Source organism: Labeo rohita, chromosome 5 (assembly GCF_022985175.1).
Source record: "Labeo rohita strain BAU-BD-2019 chromosome 5, IGBB_LRoh.1.0, whole genome shotgun sequence".
Classification (NCBI taxonomy): Eukaryota; Metazoa; Chordata; class Actinopteri; order Cypriniformes; family Cyprinidae; genus Labeo; species Labeo rohita.
In genome coordinates, this window is record NC_066873.1 from 46,459,019 (window position 1) to 46,479,491 (window position 20,473).

General features: G+C 34.4%; 1 protein-coding gene across 4 annotated transcripts in view; it reads right to left on the reverse strand.

The window, feature by feature from the left end:
• Window positions 1-20,473, reverse strand: part of dcc (DCC netrin 1 receptor) — a 224,882-nt gene that overhangs the window by 29,993 nt on the left and 174,416 nt on the right. The window contains exons 17-22 of one of the 4 annotated variants that reach the window (XM_051110607.1): window positions 18,169-18,341; window positions 14,064-14,202; window positions 13,288-13,395; window positions 11,048-11,242; window positions 9,173-9,205; window positions 1,920-1,985 (exon numbers count right to left, since the gene is read on the reverse strand). In XM_051110607.1, the coding sequence (XP_050966564.1) occupies window positions 1,920-1,985; window positions 9,173-9,205; window positions 11,048-11,242; window positions 13,288-13,395; window positions 14,064-14,202; window positions 18,169-18,341 (714 nt within the window). Of the gene's footprint in view, window positions 1-1,910; window positions 1,986-9,172; window positions 9,206-11,047; window positions 11,243-13,287; window positions 13,396-14,063; window positions 14,203-18,168; window positions 18,408-20,473 lie in introns of all 4 variants that reach the window. The other 3 variants (XM_051110606.1, XM_051110605.1, XM_051110604.1) reach the window with 3 other exon arrangements.

Below are 20,473 nucleotides of genomic sequence, written 5' to 3' on the forward strand. Positions count from 1 at the left end.
CGTTTGACTTTAAAGAGTATATAAATTGTACTGTTTTTAATGTTGTTTTAATGAAAATAACCAAACATTTAAAGTGCATTTTGGAAGTTCGGGGCACCATATCAGTCCATTATATGGAGAAAAATGCTGAAATGTTTTCCTCAAAAAACATAATTTCCTTACAATTGAAGAAAGAAAGACAAGAACAACTTGGATGACAAGGGGGTGACTACATTATCTGTGAATCTTTGTTTTGGAAGTGGACTTCTTTAAGATCTTAAGTCTTGTTTTTTGGAAAAAATTTAAACATTTTGTTAGTTTTTTCTTAAAATAGATAGATAGACAAGATTTCTGCAGTGTTTATATTACTGTCTTTATAAACACATTTCTTAGTTAAATATTTTAAATACATGTCTGTTTATATATTTATACATTTTATGTTTACATTATCAAAATTGTGGGGTAAGTATAGCCGCTTTTCCACTATCGGGCCGAACTGCTCTCTTTGCTTAACCGTTCCATTCCGTGCCGATCCGGGTCAGTCAGCACGGATACGGTTTCATTTTCCACTGTGGTGCTGATATAACGGAACTCTTTGAAATGTAAACACAAATGCGTCAGTCGTTGCCTTGGTAACGCAATTGTAATATAAACAGAGATATGGACAATGATCAGATATTTCTGTTTTTGGGACTATAAACACAACTATAAACAACACAAAAAATGAAATAAACAGAAGGCGACGACAGGTATAACGTTACCAACAAATGCTGAGGGGATGTGCATGCCAACGGAGACGGACACAGAAGGTAAAACCTTTCTAAAAAAAAATTCCACATTTATTGACAGTATTAATGCATGAGCTATGAACGCAGCGTAACAGCTGTTTACTTGCTTTCGCTTAGCACACACAATTCTATTAGCACGGTTTGGCATGGTTGTCTAACCGTACCGAGAATTCCAGCCCGAGAACGGTTTGTAATCGTGCCGTGCCGTACCAGGCTCAGGTGGAAACACAACTGGAACCTTACCTGACTGTTCTAAGAACCGCTCGGCCCGATAGTGGAAAAGCAGCTTATGATTTTTTAATGTTTTGTCTGTTCACCAGAGCTGCATTTATTTGATTAAAGATACTGTAAAAAATCTGAAATATTATTCCAATCTAAAATAGCTGTTTTCTATGTGAATATCTGTTAAACTGTAATTTATTTCTGTGATGCGCAGCTGAATTTTCAGCATCATTACTCCAGTCTTCAGTGTCACATGATCCTTCAGAAATCATTCTAATATGCTGATTTGCTGCTCAACAAACATTTATGATTATTAGCAATGTTGAAAACAGTTGTGCTGCACAATATTTTTGTAGAAACTGTCATATATTTTATTTTACAGGATTCACAAATAAATAGAAAGTTCAAAAGAACAGCATTTATTTGAACTAGAAATATTTTGGAACATTATAAATGTTTTTACTGTTACGTTTAATCAATTTAATGTGTCCGTGAAGAATAACAGTATTTTATTCTTTCAGAAAATAACTGTAAATCTTTCTGAGCGGTAGTGTATTTCTGAGTGAAACAGCACATGAAATGAGCAGAGGATTCAGAGCTCAGTCTGGATTATAAATACACAGGAAAGTCATTTGTCAGGTGGAGGAAGTTTCTGATAAAAGATTATAAAGACAAACATCATTATTTCCTCAGAATACTGCCACTGATGAATCACTCACATTAAGATGAAGAAACATGAATTAGCACAATAAGGTGAAGTCAAAGTTGAGCTTGATTTCATGTTGTAATTAAGCACTGAATATGACTTGTGTTCAGCACTTTGTCATTCAGCAGCATTTCTATGACAAGCACTGTTTCTGTTTTGTCAGATGTGTTGATTGTACATGTGTTTACAGTAACAGCTCATATAATCACACTCACGCGTCTCACCGTTCATGCTGCTCATGTCAATGGGGTTATTGTCAGAAGGCCAGTAACCGCTGTCTCCATGACGACCTGAGACCAGAGAGAAACACTGAGGTCAGACACACACACACACACACACTCAGAAAAGTGTGCTTTTAAAGCTGATACTGATACTGTCTTTTCAAAAGGTACGTAACAATATGTCCCAATGTTCTAATATGTACACTTTAGCTTCTACACTGAACAAAATTATAAACGCAACACTTTTGTTTTTGCCCCCATTTTTCATGGGCTGAACTCAAAGAGCTAAGACTTTTTCTATGTATACAAAAGGCCTATTTCTCTCAAATATTGTTCACAAATCTGTCTAAATCTGTGTTAGTGAGCACTTCTCCTTTGCTAAGATAATCCATCCACCTCACAGGTGTGGCATATCAAGATGCTGATTAGACAGCATGATTATTGCACAGGTGTGCCTTAGGCTGGACACAATAAAAGGCCACTCTGAAATGTGCAGTTTTACTGTATGGGGGGGCGGGGGTTCTGAAATCCAGTCAGTATCTGGTGTGACCACCATTTGCCTCACGCAGTGCAACACATCTCCTTCGCATAGAGTTGATCAGGTTGTTGATTGTGGCCTGTGGAATGTTGGTCCACTCCTCTTCAATGGCTGTGTGAAGTTGCTGGATATTGGCAGGAACTGGAACACGCTGTCGTATACGCCGATCCAGAGCATCCCAAACATGGGTGACATGTTTTCAGCTTCCAGGAATTGTGTACAGATCCTTGCAGCATGGGGCCGTGCATTATCATGCTGCAACATGAGGTGATGGTCGTGGATGAATGGCACAACAATGGGCCTCAGGATCTCGTCACGGTATCTCTGTGCATTCAAAATGCCATTAATAAAATGCACCTGTGTTCATCTTCCATAACATACGCCTGCCCATACCATAACCCCACCGCCACCATGGGCCACTCGATCCACGACGTTGACATCAGCAAACCGCTCACCCACACGACGCCATACACACTGTCTGTCATCTGCCCTGTACAGTGAAAACCGGGATTCATCCGTGAAGAGAACACCTCTCCAAAGTGCCAGACATCATCGAATGTGAGCATTTGCCCACTTGAGTCGGTTACAACGACGAACTGCAGTCAGGTTGAGACCCAGATGAGGACGACGAGCATGTAGATGAGCTTCCCTGAGACGGTTTCTGACAGTTTGTGCAGAAATTCTTCGGTTATGCAAACCGACTGTTGCAGCAGCTGTCTGGGTGGCTGGTCTCAGACGATCTCGGAGGTGAAGATGCTGGATGTGGAGGTCCTGGGCTGGTGTGGTTACACGTGGTCTGTGGTTGTGAGGCCAGTTGGATGTACTGCCAAATCCTCTGAAATGCCTTTGGAGACTTATTTCTCTTATGGTAGAGAAATGAACATTCACTTCACGGGCAACAGCTCTGGTGGACATTCCTGCAGTCAGAATGCCAATTGCACACTCCCTCAAAACTTGCGACATCTGTGGCATTGTGCTGTGTGATGAAACTGCAAATTTTAGAGTGGCCTTTTATTATGTCCAGCCTAAGACACACCTGTGCAATAATCATGCTGTCTAATCAGCATCTTGATATGCCACACCTGTGAGGTGGATGGATTATCTCAGCAAAGGAGAAGTGCTCACTAACACAGATTTAGACAGATTTGTAATCAATATTTAAGAGAAACATGCCTTTTGTGTACATAGAAAAAGTCTTAGATCTTTGAGTTGAGCTCATGAAAAATGGGGGCAAAAACAAAAGTGTTGCATTTATAATTTTGGTTAATGTAATATGTGCCTTTAAGGTACTTCACGAGTTCACGCTTACATATAATTAGCCGGAGTATAGTAATGCATATTTGGCGTGCTGTCCGGGGAAGGGCTCCAAGCTCGGGAATGGCCCGAACCCAGAGAACCCCCCTAGGTGTAGTGAGAACTCGTGTGAGGAGTGAGGAGATGGGGTGGTGGTGAGATGCTGATAAACCATCAAATGGATAGAGGCAAGTTCAGCTGTATTTAAATTGTAGCATTGATTAACTTGAGTGAGCTCCTCTTGCGATAATTAGGCTAGGTATCTGACGCGCTCCTCCCGAACCTTGTTAATAAAACATCATTAAAATGCACCCTTTAGGAATAAGCAAGGTACAAATGTGTACCTTTTGACCAGGGTTGCCAGGTTTTCTCAACAAAACCCGACCAATTGCTACTCAAAACTAGCCCAATGGCATTCCGGGGGGTAAAATACATGTTTTTTGGCAGGGTTCCTCTGGTAAAATAAGCATTCTAGGGGCTAAATATTATGTTATTGGGGTCGCTTCAACCTGCAGACATGAAAAAACGACCCGCGCCAATACTACGGAAGTAGCCCAATTCCACGGGAAAACCGCAGACTTGGCAACACTGCTTTTGACGAGGTACTGACAATTTTTGTACCTTTTTTGTTCTGAGATCGCACACACATCACAACACTCATCTTTAACACCATCAGTGTGTGTTTAATAAAGCACTAAATCACTTTCACAGTGACTTTACCACAGAAACACAGTGAAACGCCTCTTAAACTTGGTAAAATCAAAAAATTGTATTTTAGTCATATTCCAGTGCAAATGTCTAAAGATTCTTAAATATCTTAAATCAGTTCTCCAGTAAAGATACTGGAGAAGCAAAATAACTTGTTTTCTGAGAAATGTATTAGAATGAAGAGAGTTTATGATTAAAACACGTCATTATGCTTCTGTAAGTATATCTTGATTTAATGTTTGCATGAGATGCAAAATGACTCAGCAGGTACATTTAAGACCAAGTTAAGAATATCTATGCAACACAATACATCAATATGTGCTCTTAATGCAAATGTCTTGTATTAGGAGCTGTCTAAAGATTGAAAATACAACCTTGAGCAGACTACCATTACTGTATGATTCATTTTACAGAAAACAGTATTTTTGCCTTGTGTTCCAGTACAAAATGTATAAAGATTCTTAAATTAAAACATCTACTGAAGAAGCAAAATGACATGAAAAAATGATAAAATGTGACCCTGGACCACAAAACCCTTCATAAGGGTAAGATTCATACATCATCTGAAAACTGAATAAATAAGCTTTGTATTGATGTATGGTTTGTTAGAACAGGACAATATTTGGCCAAAATACGACTATTTGAAAATATAATCCGAGGGTGCAAAAAAATTGAAATATTGAGAAAATCACCTTTAAAGTTGTTTAAAGGTTTTTTTTCCCTCTGGAATCTGTTTTAGAACAATCAAAAAGCTAATTAATTGAAATAATGAACAAAAAATTTAATGAAAAAACAAAACAAAAACAAATTTGAACCCTATGAAATCTGTTTTATTCTTCCCAAATTATTATTTTTAGGTTTACATTTTTCTTTTCTTTTTTTTTTCTTCTGAAATCTGATGCTAAATGTTAAAAAAACTAATTAATTGAAATAATTTAAAAAAAATAAAAATAAATAACAACAATATATATATATATATATTAATCCAATACAATCTGTATTATTCTTCCAAAATCAGGTTTTTTTTTCTGTTTACATTTTTCTTTTTCTTTTTTTTTCTTCTGAAATCTGATGCTAAATGTTAAAAAAACTAATTAATTGAAATAATTAAAAAAATTAAATAAATAAATAACAACTATATATATATATATATATTAATCAATACAATCTGTATTATTCTTCCAAAATCAGGTTTTTTTTTCTGTTTACATTTTTCTTTTTTTTTTTCTTCTGGAATCTGTTTTAGTATGGTCAAAAAGCTAATTAATTGAAATAATGAAACAAAAACTTTAACAGCAATTTATTATAAGTTTAACAAAATTGTAATTTTTAGAGACCTATAAAATCTGCACCACCCCACTAAGAAAGTGAAATTTCATGACCAATTCATAATTGATTGCAATTTTTACAATAACAGGGCCATATCAAATATTTCTTTTTTTTTTTTTTCAGAAAATCTGTGTTGTGTGAGATGATTAAGCTAACAGCCAAGTAAAACTCTGTTTATTCACATATATATTGTGTTTGCAATATTGTTGTTAAAATAAAGTTCTTAGCAATGCATATTACTAATCAAATGACATGATAAAATGTCTTATTTTATAAAAAATGTATCCGAATGCAGTGTGTTTATACTTAGTGCCAGAAAAATCAATTTCATTTAAAGGGAAAACAAGACTTAGAATCTTTCTTACTCTATTTTTTTTCTTGTTTTAAGCATAAAGTCACCATAAAGTCATGGAAAGTCTGGAAAACAAGACAAAAACACTGAGGAAGAAATCTTTTTTTTTTTTTTTTTTTTTTTTTTTTTCGTAGGGAAGACTAAAAGTGATTGTGCAGGCTTGTCTTCTCTGTAATTTCACGAAACCCTTCAGATATAATTAGGTCCCAAACAAGCCAAGGCCGATCACAGAAAGGTTTCTAGTGTGTGTGGGAGCGTTCCAGTCATTCCCAGCGAAGGTGAGCCGGTCTCAGTGTAATAACGGAGGACGAGGCTCTGGAGGAGAATCTGGAGCGTTTGGAGTTTATTTTCAGTGTTGATGATCTTTAGACTCCAGTGTGTGTGTTTGGTAAGTGGAGCAGGACCCGAGGAACCTGTCAAACATCAGTCTCACGGCCCTGATGATGTTTACTGTGATTTATGAGCACACACACACACACACATACACACACACACACACACTCCTTCATTTGGACTAATTAACTGTGTGTGTTGAGGAGAAACACTGCACGATTCAAATAAAACTAAATCCAGTTTAGTTTCAAACTAAAGTGAAATGTTGTCTTCTGTTTCTATTGTCTCAGACAAAACTCTATCTATCTGTCAAGGCCTGATGCGATGAAGATCACAAACTCTATCTTCCTGTCTAGAGCTCATAAACACGAGTGTTTCCCGCTGGACTGAAATGAGCTTGATCAGGAGAAGATCAGATGAGATTCCTCCCGTCATTCTGTGTACAAAGTCGTATGAAATCCATTTTATTTTTTCAAATTCCATGTTTTTTTGCTGTTTTAATTATTCTGGATTCTGCTTAATTTTATCAAAAAGCATGTCTAATTAACATTATGAAGCAAAGTATTTATCAATAATTTATTAAAAAAATAAAAAATTAGGAGCCCTATTAAATCTTTTTTTGTTTTCAGTATTAATTTTGCAGGATTCTGTTTTAATCAAAAAGTACATCTAAACTTAAATCATGAAATAATTTAACAACTATTTATTACAAAACAAAACCCTATCTGTTTTATTCTTCCCAAATTAGGTTTTATTTTCGGTTTACATTTTGCTTTTTCCTTTTTCTTCTTCTGGAATCTGTTTTAGAACAATCAAAAACTAATTATTTGAAGTAATGAAACAAAAAATGTAACAACAATTTATTACAATTTTTTTTTATTCTTCCCAAATAAATTTTTGTTTTCCGTTTTTATTTTTTTTTCCTCAGGAATCTGTTTCAGATTTGACGATCAAAAAGTTAATGAATTTAAATAATGAAACAAAAAATTTAACAACAATATATTACACGTTAAAAAAACAAATTTGAACCCTATGAAATCTGTTTTATTCTTCCCAAATTAGTTTTTTTTTTTTGTTGTTTACACTTTTCTTTTTCCTTTTTTTTCTTCTGGAATCTTAGAATGATCAAAAAGCTAATTAATTGAAGTAATGAAACAAAAAATGTAACAATTTATTTTTAAAAAAGTAAACATTTTTTGAACCCTATGAAATCTGTTTTATTCTTTCCAAATCCGTTTTTTTATTATTTTTTTTTCTTTCTTTCTTTTTCCCCTAATTTTGCTTTAGTATGATCAAAAAGCTAATAAACAAAACAAAAACTTTAACAATTTATTGCAAGTTTAGCAAAAATGTAATTTTTAGAGACCTATAAAATCTGCACCACCCCAATAAGAAAGTGAAATTTCATGAACAATTTCATAACTGATTACAATTTTTTACAACAACAGGGCCATATGTTTTCTTTTTTTCAGAAATTCTGTGTTGTGTGAGACGATTAAGCTAACAGCCAAGTAAAACTGTGTTTATTCACGTAAATGACGCATTTTCTGACACATTTCTGTCTTTATCTGAATATTTCTGGATGTCAGTTAAAAGCATCTGAAGAGCTGATATTCCTGCTGCGACGCGTCTTAATTAACGGCGCGAATCAAAGGAAGGAACTCTCATTAAAGATGCCGCTGACAGCGACACGCGTCCCTCCGTCTGTCTCTCCTCACCGCCGTTATCAGCGCGCTATTCCTAACCACAACACAGCGCTCAAAGGACTCTTAACAAAGCCCATTACAATTCAGTCCATTCACACGGGAGAATTACCAGCGGCGGACGGGAGACGAGACGCTCTGAAGACGTTTGTAAAGAGGAATATGTTTAAAAGAGGACCAGAGATGGAGATTACAGCTGGGACTTTGGTGAGAAAGCAATTATTCGTGCTCTTTGTGACTTTAACACACACACGACATGGGAACAGATTCGCAGAAATGTGTCATTCCATCACTGTCTCACCAATGGATGCGAATGGGTGCCGTCAGAATGAGAGTCCAAACAGCTGATAAAATCATCACAATAATCCGCAAGTAAACAACACCACTCCAGTTCATCAATTAATGCCTGTTTTGGTGCTTGATCTGTGCAGATTTCTCTCCTGATTCAGACTAGACCACTTTTTCCAATGGAGGAAGTGTTAACATGGATTATGGACTCAATGTATTTTAGTTCAAAATGTCTTAATGATGGATTTATTTCAGCTTTTGTCTTCTCACGATGTTAACTGATGGACTGGAGTTGTTTCGTGGATTATTGTGGACTGTCATTCTGACGGCACCCATTCACATCCATTGTGAGACAGTAATGGAATGACACATTTCTACAAATCTGATGAAGAAACAAACTCATCCTAATCTTGGATGGTCTGAGGGTGAGCACATTGTTAGCACATTTTCATTTTGGTGAACTATTCCTAAAATAAAGAGAGATTTATACTTGCTGACAGTATATATTTGTCTAGGGAATGCGTTATTTCAGCATTTAAGGATTTTAAGATCATGACAACCAAATCAAGTCCATATTTTTATATATACAAAGTTGGGTCTAAAGTCTGAAATCCTTAGTGGAACTGCTTTTATTTGGCTCTTTTTTGTCCATGCTTTTTGTAATTTAGTGCAACATTTCCTTGGCATTCTGTGGTGAGTGTCTTTTGCTTACCTTGATCATTGGCCATCTTGTCCGGATGCTCAACTATAAGAAAGAGAGAGATGCATAATTAAAGTACTAATGATGATTGGCCATACACATAAACACAAAACACATTTACATACACAAAAGCACAGAGTTTGTCTCGTTTAGCTGGTGTGGCAGGATGTGTGCGCACACGTTGTTCGTGCAGGGTCAAAGGTCACAGCAGCAGCTGTAGAGTGTGATGGTGAACGTGTGTGAGCAGCAGACCCACGAGACCCTCAAACAGCTGTAATGATGAAGATTCACGACGCGTCTGCTGACCCTTCGCACACACAAACTGATCATAATTAACGGCAAACGCTGCCTGCTGCCATGAACATCTTACTAACAAACCAACGCAAAGACATTTATTATGAAACACCTTAAACAAAACATACGATGCGACAGTCAAGAGTCTGCAGCGGTTATTTACCCGAATCACTGTGATTTCACTGTTTTGCTGCTGTTATTAATAATCAGCTCTGATCATATTTAGCCATTCTGAGATGATATTTCAATATTTGTTAATCAGAAGCACTTGACAAAATCTACCTTCAGATTAGATTAGCATTATGTACTATTATAGTTTTTATTACTATTTTAAATGAGTTTTGGTTGAGTTTACTTGAGCTTAGTTGCATTTTTAGTAATTTTACAGTTTGCTTTTGAAATTTAAATTAGTTTTTGTTATTTTTAAATATTACTATTTAGGTTATTTTTTTAATTTAAATATTTGCAACTTAAATGTATTTCCATTAGTTGCCAAGGCAACATTTCTGATTTTCTTCTAGTGTAAGTTTTTCATTCAAGATTTATATTATATTTTGAATGAGCTTTTATTTTTTTTATGTTCACATTTCACGTTTAATTTTAGTAAAAAAAAATATTTTTAGTAATTTCACTTTCACTCTGCTTTTGTCATTTTCATTAGTTTTTGTTGCATTATATATATTACTATTTGGGTTTAATTTTATTTTATTTCAGATTTATTTTTAGGTTTAGTTGAGCTTTAGCTTTTATCAATTTCCACTTATAATTTAAAATCACGTTTAATTTTAGCTAATTTTTTTTTTTTTAGTAATTTTTTATTTTTTGTTCATTTTATATAGTACTGTTTGGGTTGAATTTTATTTTATTTCAGTTTTATTTTTAGATATAGTTTAGTTTTAGCTTTTATTAATTTCCACTTATAATTTTAGTGCTTAAATGTATATTTATTTCCATTAATTTTCTTTTAAGTGAAGCTTTTCATCTAATATATATATTTTATTTTGAATTATATTTTATTTTTATATTTTCAATTTTCATTTTAATTTTAATTTCTTATTAAGTTATTGTTATGTGCTTTTGCCATTTTTTTTATTAGTTTTTATTCTTTTTAAATATTACTATTTAAGATTAACTTGTTTTATTTAAGTTTCAGTTTTTATTCTTTTTTTTTTAGTTAGAATTCCTTCATCTTACATTTATTTCCATTGACTGTTCCATTTTTTTCTATTTAGGTTTAATTTATTATTATTAGTTCAGTTCGAGCTTTTACCCCGGGTGCGTGAACATTGTGCAAAATAAGTGTCAATTTAATTTTTAAAATGGTTTACATTTTGTATATATGAGATGCATCTCTGTGATAAGATCACTTAAAAAGCAAGACGCTATAAGAAAAAACTCATTCAGCACAGGAAGTATCAGTAACAGTTCAGCCTAATTAGAAGTGTCCTCTGTTTCCGTGTGCTGCTGCATATTTTTCTGCTCATTAGAGAATCAGATCGTTTCCTCGGCAGCATGTCGTTATCAGAGCGAAGCGGCGTGTGTTTAGCGCGCGTTAATGAAGCGCAGATGATTATTTCAGGTGCAGCCGCTCACCTTTGGCCGTCCTGTACTGCACGGGCTCCGACAGCGGCCCCACTCCTTTGGCGTTCTTGGCCTGGATGCGGAAGTAGTAGACGGTGTCCAGGTTGAGGTCCAGGACCTGGTGCGTGAGCCGGTCTCCGCCGATGGGCTCCATCACCCAGTCGTCGATGGGCATGTTCTTGTCCAGCGTGTAGTACAGGATATAACCTGACACAGACGAGCAGGGTTAAACCAGCACCGCTGCGGTTAAACGGGTTAGCGCGGCGCTGACTCTGAGGTCAAAGGTCGAGTCTCTGGCGGTTGAGAATGTGAGTGTGACGTGAGGATAATGAGGGCCGGATAAAGACACGCCAGAGCTTCAAATGCCAGACGAATCTTCAACAGCCTCTTAATGTGAGTGTGTGAGAGAGAGAATTAGGTTCAATTTTTGCTGCTGCTTATCAAACTCAATACAGTGTGTCTCTGCAGGGATTCACACACACACACTGATGAAGGTCAAGAGAAGCATCACGTCTGTGCTGAGACACATGAAACGTCCGTGTGTGACAATCAGAGCAGCATGAATTTGTTTTAATCGCTTAAATTAACAGTCCGTTATGATCTTCTGACCATCACAGCATCGTAACTCTTTAAGACACCATATGGCAAAAATAAATAAATGGATAGTGGAGGAAACAAATGTGTATTTGCTAAACTAGATTTACAGAAATATATTTTTTGCCAATATATTTTTGTATATTAAAAAAAATTAACTAAACTACATTCTCATATCTCACATTAGAAGAAAAACTTTACCTGAAGCCTTTATATGTGATGCATTATTAAATTGTTTTTAATCCATTAATTATGTGTGGAATGCACCTTAATTATCTTATGAATATATGCAGTTAGAATACATGATATTAATTATTGTGATTACCTATAATTATTTCTTTTTTATTTATTTATGTTTAAAGTTTTTCATCTAATAATTTTATTTTAACTTCAGCTTTGCTTCAGTTAAGAGGAGACATTGCATGTGAATGGGGTAAAAAAAAATTAACGAATAGTTATCGCCTTACTTACACTGATAATTGCAAACATTTTATGTACTACAAGTTAGGTTTATGTTAGGTTTAAATATGCAAGGGAGGCATTATTTAATGAAATATGAGCTACATTTTGCTTACATTTCTAGTACATAAATGTAAACACTGGATAAAGTCAGTTTAAAAATTCTTTTTTTTTTGACATATTTGAGTCAAATGTTTTTACAGAGGGAATTTTGGGTATCTCACTTTTGTCAATCCATAATTTAGAAAATACTTAGACTGAAAACAAAATATTTCCACCATTTTTGGGGGAATAAAATGTTGTATATAATCAAGAAAATTATATATATGAACAAATCCCACTGTAAAAACCTTCAGGATATACACAGGAATAAACATGTAAAGTGTGGTGTGTGTAAGTGCTGCTGAAATGCAGATTTATGGCTCAGTGTAGGAGAAAAAAACTCATTTAGTAAAAAACGGCCTTTAGAAATATGGATTGTAATTGAAATCTATTGACACATAGATAAAGTGCTATAAAAGAAACACTTAACAGTGTCTTTTGGATGTTTTCTTTCCACTAGTTTGAAAAAACACTTTCTGAAAAATCAAAAAGCGCAAAATGTCAAACTTGACAGGAAAAAACTGTGCTTTTGCCTGCAGTGTGTCCCCTTAACAAAAAATATTTTTAATATAGTTGTAGTTTCATTTAAGAATAACACTGGGAAACACTCTACCTTAAGCCTTTATATATAATGCACTATTAAAGTATTTTAATGCATTAATTATGCATTGCTATGCACCTCATTATGATCTCATGAATAACTTTAACCACAGTTATAATACATTATTATAATGATCTATTTATTGTTGCACCTTTAGAAAGTATAATGCATTAACACACACAACAAACAATAGCTTTAAGACGCAACAAGAACTTTGCCACTTTTGTAATCCGTTTTTAACTTTTCACATTTGCATTTGTCCTAAATGTAGACTAATGCAAGATTAAAACATATTTTCTTTCCTATTAAATACGTACTGAAACAGTATTAAAAGATATTTTTAATTTTAAAATGCATTTCACTGAGCTTTACTGTTTACAACATATATTTGATTTTTGATTTTTGCCACACATTGAGTATTATTATTTGGATGGACATACAAAACTGTCTCAAACCGAATGATCATCGCGTCGGGTCAAGCGCGTTTAAGCGTCACCTGTGATTCGTCCGTTGGCCTCCAGCGGCGGCTGCCAGCTAATCAGAATGGCTCGTGGACGTCCCTCTCGGCCAATCACAGTCAGGTCCTTAGGGGCGGAGCTCGGTGCTGACCAATAGAAAGAGAGAGCGTTTGTGCTGTACTCTGCTCATGCCGGATGTTAGACTTTCACATTTCATTCCTGTGAGTTTATCATCCTGCACTCAGAGACGACGAGCAGTTCTTTAAGAGAGTGGCTTTAATTCCAGCACTACACAGAAACTAATTAAACATCTTCATTAACCCGAGGCCTGCGATCGTGATGTTTCATGTCTTCACTACAGTCCGTTTCGACAGTGATAAATGTGTCTATTTCTGGAGTGAAGACACTTTATACACGCTGTTTCTGTACATGTGCAGGTGGGTGGATGAGAGCCGTCATAAACCACAGGATGAGACGTTTTATCAGGTAATTAAATACAAAAACTGAGTAATTACTTTCACAACCTTTTTGACCTCACATTTTTATTAGAAATTTTAAGTGAATATTTTCGTAATTTAGCAACACTTTCACATGAATAGCCCCATGACATGGAAGTAAATTAATACAATTTTTCATTTATTTATTTATTTGTTTATTTATTCATTTTTGACATTTATATGATTTAGTGAATTAACAACTTTTCACCGCTCCAGTTTGGGGAACCATGGATATGCCATGACAGTTATCTGTGGTTAAAACACAAGTTCTTTGTGCTTTGTTCATAATAAGGACAAGAACGCCTGTGTGTTTGTACCTGCTTCATATGTGGTGGCGTGTGCCGTCATACTCCATGTGCTGGACTTGCGTCCTTTGGTCACCATGACTGAGAACTCGTACATGGTGTTGGGCTTCAGACCCGTGACGGTGTGACTGAGAGCTGTAGTGTCGGCCGACTGAAACACAATCACAATTAAAATCACACATCACACTCATATTCACAACAACACATCACACATCAATCGCAACCACAATTAATCACAATCGCACATTACAATCACTCATTAAAATCACACATTAAAATCACATCACAGTCACACATCACAATTACACTCATATTCACAACCACACACCACATATCAAAATCACACGTCACCATTACAACCACACATCACACACACATTCACAGCCACACATCACAATTGCAATGACATCACAATTACAATCACACTGATATTCACAATCAAACATCACATATCAAAATCAACAATCACACATCAAAATTTCATTCACTCATCACAATCACACATCACACAGATATTCACAGCCACACATCACAATTGCAATGACATCACAATCACACTCGTATTCATAATCACATCACAATCACAAATCAAAATCACAATCACTCATCACAATTACATTCACACATCCCAATTACAACCACACATCCCAAACATCACAATTGCAATGACACAATTACACTCATTTTTATAATCACATCACAATCACACATCACACTCATATTCACACATCACATTCACAAGCACAACTACACACCACGCTCATATTCAAAGCACACAATGCAAAAAAAATTACAATTGCAATGACACATTACAATTACAATCATGCATCACACATTACATAAATATTCACAACCACACATCACAGATTAAAATCACAATCACATCACAATTACAATCACACATCATACTGATATTCACAATTACACTCATATTTACAACCACACATCACATATCAAAATCACACGTCACCATTATAACCACACATCACACACACATTCACAGCCACACATCACAATTGCAATGACATCACAATTACAATCACACTGATATTCACAATCAAACATCACATATCAAAATCAACAATCACACATCAAAATTTCATTCACTCATCACAATCACACATCACACAGATATTCACAGCCACACATCACAATTGCAATGACATCACAATCACACTCGTATTCATAATCACATCACAATCACAAATCAAAATCACAAGCACACATTACAATTACAATCACTCATCACAATTACATTCACACATCCCAATTACAACCACACATCACAAACATCACAATTGCAATGACACAATTACACTCATTTTTATAATCACATCACAATCACACATCACACTCATATTCACACATCACATTCACAAGCACAACTACACACCACGCTCATATTCAAAGCACACAATGCAAAAAAAATTACAATTGCAATGACACATTACAATTACAATCATGCATCACACATTACATAAATATTCACGACCACACATCACAGATTAAAATCACAATCACATCACAATTACAATCACACATCATACTGATATTCACAATTACACTCATATTCACAACCACACACCACATATCAAAATCACACGTCACCATTACAACCACACATCACACACACATTCACAGCCACACATCACAATTGCAATGACATCACAATTACAATCACACTGATATTCACAATCAAACATCACATATCAAAATCAACAATCACACATCAAAATTTCATTCACTCATCACAATCACACATCACACAGATATTCACAGCCACACATCACAATTGCAGTGACATCACAATCACACTCGTATTCATAATCACATCACAATCACAAATCAAAATCACAATCACTCATCACAATTACATTCACACATCCCAATTACAACCACACATCCCAAACATCACAATTGCAATGACACAATTACACTCATTTTTATAATCACATCACAATCACACATCACACTCATATTCACACATCACATTCACAAGCACAACTACACACCACGCTCATATTCAAAGCACACAATGCAAAAAAAATTACAATTGCAATGACACATTACAATTACAATCATGCATCACACATTACATAAATATTCACGACCACACATCACAGATTAAAATCACAATCACATCACAATTACAATCACACATCATACTGATATTCACAATTACACTCATATTTACAACCACACACCACATATCAAAATCACACGTCACCATTATAACCACACATCACACACACATTCACAGCCACACATCACAATTGCAATGACATCACAATTACAATCACACTGATATTCACAATCAAACATCACATATCAAAATCAACAATCACACATCAAAATTTCATTCACTCATCACAATCACACATCACACAGATATTCACAGCCACACATCACAATTGCAATGACATCACAATCACACTCGTATTCATAATCACATCACAATCACAAATCAAAATCACAAGCACACATTACAATTACAATCACTCATCACAATTACATTCACACATCCCAATTACAACCACACATCACAAACATCACAATTGCAATGACACAATTACACTCATTTTTATAATCACATCACAATCACACATCACACTCATATTCACACATCACATTCACAAGCACAACTACACACCACGCTCATATTCAAAGCACACAATGCAAAAAAAATTACAATTGCAATGACACATTACAATTACAATCATGCATCACACATTACATAAATATTCACGACCACACATCACAGATTAAAATCACAATCACATCACAATTACAATCACACATCATACTGATATTCACAATTACACTCATATTTACAACCACACATCACATATCACAATCAAATCTCAACATCTCAATTATATTCACTCATCACAATCATAATCACAACCACACACCGCACATCACAATCAAAAATCACAATCACTCATCACAATTACAATCACTCATCACAACCACACATCACAATTGCATTCATCACAATCACAATTCACAACTGCAATGACACATCACAATTACATCACAGTGACACAATCATGCATCACATATTACACAAATATTCACAACCACACATCAGATTAAAATCACAATCACATCACAATTACAATCACACTGATATTCACAATTACACTCATATTTACAACCACACATCACATATCACAATCAAATCTCAACATCTCAATTATATTTACTCATCACAATCACACACCACATTCACTCATCACAACACAATTACAATCACACATCACAACTTCTCGTATTCATAATCACATCAAAATCACACATCATAATTACATTCACTCATCACAATCAAACATCACAACTGCAATCACAGTGACACAGTTACAATCACACAACACAATTACTTGTATTCATAATCACGTCACAATCACAAACACATCACATTCACTCATCACAATCACAATTCACAAACACACATCACAATCACGCGGACTCATCAAAATTACACAATCACACATCACAATAACATTCACAATTCAGTGATGAACCGCCTTTAACTGAAAAGTGTTTACTGTTGTCCTCTTGCCTTATTGACACACTATTTTCCTATTTAATACTGTACAGCTGCTTTGACACATTTTGTATTGTTAACAGTGCTATATAAATAAAGGTGACTTGACCAAACGTGACACCACACACTCATTCACAATCACATCACATCACAAATTAAAATCACAAGCATACAACACTATTACAATCACACATCACACTCACATTCGGAACCACACACTGAAATAACAAAAAACGGAAAATATGAAACCAAAATCTAATTCAAACTATAAAAATATCAAGTATATGAAGACATTAAAAAACGGACTAATAAAACTGACTAAAACTTCTACAAAAGAAAATAGAAAATAAATCTAATTCAAACTATTAACAAAACTTTAATAGCACAATGACACTAAAAACACTTGCTTCATGAAACACTCAAATGCATCTGTACGATGAGCATTAAGCACGTTTAAGCTGAACATCTCAATAAGTCACATGGTGTCTGAGTAAATACCACGGTACTAACTTCCCATAGCAGTTTACCATGGTATTCATGTGTTATTTGACTTAAATGGCTGGTATTGACCTTGTATTTGCCGCTGGTGGAGTGGCTGGTCTTCCACTTGACGGAGTAGTAGCGCACCTCCGAGGACTTCTGGTTCTTGGGAATGGAGTTATCGGCCCAGCTGACGCGCACCGAGTCGGACGTGAGCGCCACGGCCTGCACACCTACGGGAGGAATCATGGGCGTGGACGTATCTGGGATGGGGGTAGGGAATTTATCAAACAGATGGAACAGATCGTCATCGGACGGGTCCGAGGGGTCTGTGTGGAGTCATGTGCATGCAGCAAATCATACGTGATCGCAGATGAGAGCGGACAGGACGCACGCACCGGGAAATAAAGGAGTGGAAAATGGAGTGACAGAGGAAAAAAGAGACACAAAGAAGAACATTGAGCTCTAAGATAGTGACACAAACAAGTAAAGGTGAAAGTCAGAAGAACTACACCATGAAAAGTGGTAACCTGCAGATATAGGCCATAAAAGCTGATACGAATGAATGTATTTAGGTGGATTTAGCTACCTGAAATTTCAATAAATAAATAAATAACTAAATAAAGAGATAAATATATAATTATAAAGAAAGAAATTAATAAACATGAATTACTAAATAAACAAATAAATGAAAGTAATTAAAGACAAACAAGCAGCTAAATAAGTAATAAAGAAATTAACTGTAAACAGATTAATAAAAACAAATAAATTAATGAAGTACTAAAGATATAAATAAAATAATTAAAAAATAAGCAAAAACAAATGACAAAAAAATACAAAAAAATAAAATAACAAACTAATAAACAGATAAATAATAAATAAATTACTAAATAAATAGATAAACAAACCAATACATATTAAAAAGAAACAAATAAATAAATCATTTGATTTGAATTAAACCAATTCATTTGTCTGTTACCACTTCTAGGTTACCAATTTTTTAGTGTACAGGGTGAATCCCAGCAAACATGAACAATATTTCAATACAAAATCAAAAGGAAAAGTAGAAATTTGATTCTGCATGAAGAAAACGAAGGCTAAATCCTTAATCAAAGGTTATTTGTATTACAAAAGCTCATTTATGAATATATATATATATATCAAGGTAGTATTCACGTACAATTTATAATATACTGACTAAATACAGGAATGGGAATTTGAGGTTAAATGTGTTTAAATATGCACCAAAACATGTTTTTAAAATACACTTCATCTTCTTCAGGCTACATATATTTTCAGATTTCTTTCTTTTGATTGTGAAATTAATTTATACTGAATTTAATTTATACTGACTAAATTAACATAGGAATGGGAATTCGGGGTTAAATGTGCTTAAATATGCACAAAAATATGCTGCTGAAATACGCTGCATTTTCTTCATGCTAAATGTATTTCTTGTTTTTTTCTTCTTCTGATTCTGAAGTGAAATATGAGCCGCACAAGATTCACCAAGTAAAGCGGATAAATCTACAGCCTCACCTGAGACACAGAGAGAAGACAGTTAGTCAAGAAACAACTAACACACAATCTAGTCGTCATCATCAACAGGCAAACACACATGTCTATACAGGAACAATTCATTCTGTCAGTATCAGACATGATCAGTCAGCATCAGGTGAGACATGAATCTGACATCTGCATCAGCTCCGCTTCAGACCCTACTGAGGGAACTAACTAGACAGCTTTGAAGAAATAAGCAAAATGATCCTGTCTAATAAAAATATCACATGGACCACATCCTCAGCAGTGCTACTTTATGATGAGTCGAATCAATTTTCTGTTTTCTTTTATTCATGTTAGTTAAAGTTTGTCATTTTGTTGTGCGTTTTTGCTATTTTGAGTATTTTTGGAGAAATTTTGAAATTAAAATGTTTAAAAACTAAAGTGTCTATATATATATATATATTAGCTTTTTATTAATTTTGTGAATTATTTTTTTTTTAGACATTCTATTTATTTTCATTTTAGTGAAAGTTTAATTCAATTCATTGTTTTTGTTATTTTTATTAGTTTTTAGTTTAGTTTTATTAGATTTTTTATATAGTCTATATAGTTTTTATTTATCTTTATTCAAAGTTTTTTCATTTTAGTTTAGTTTAATTTAGTTATTATTAATATTTTGAAATAGTTTTTATTGTTATATTTTCTGTTTACATTTCAATTTAAATTGTGGTATTTTGTTGTATTTTTTCTCATTTTATTATTTTTTTTTTTAATGAAAATGTCTATATAGTTTTTATCAACTTTAATTTCAGTTTTAGTTTTATTTTAGTACATCAGAAATTAGTTTTATATATGTTTATGTATATATGTATATCTATACAGTAGTCAACAT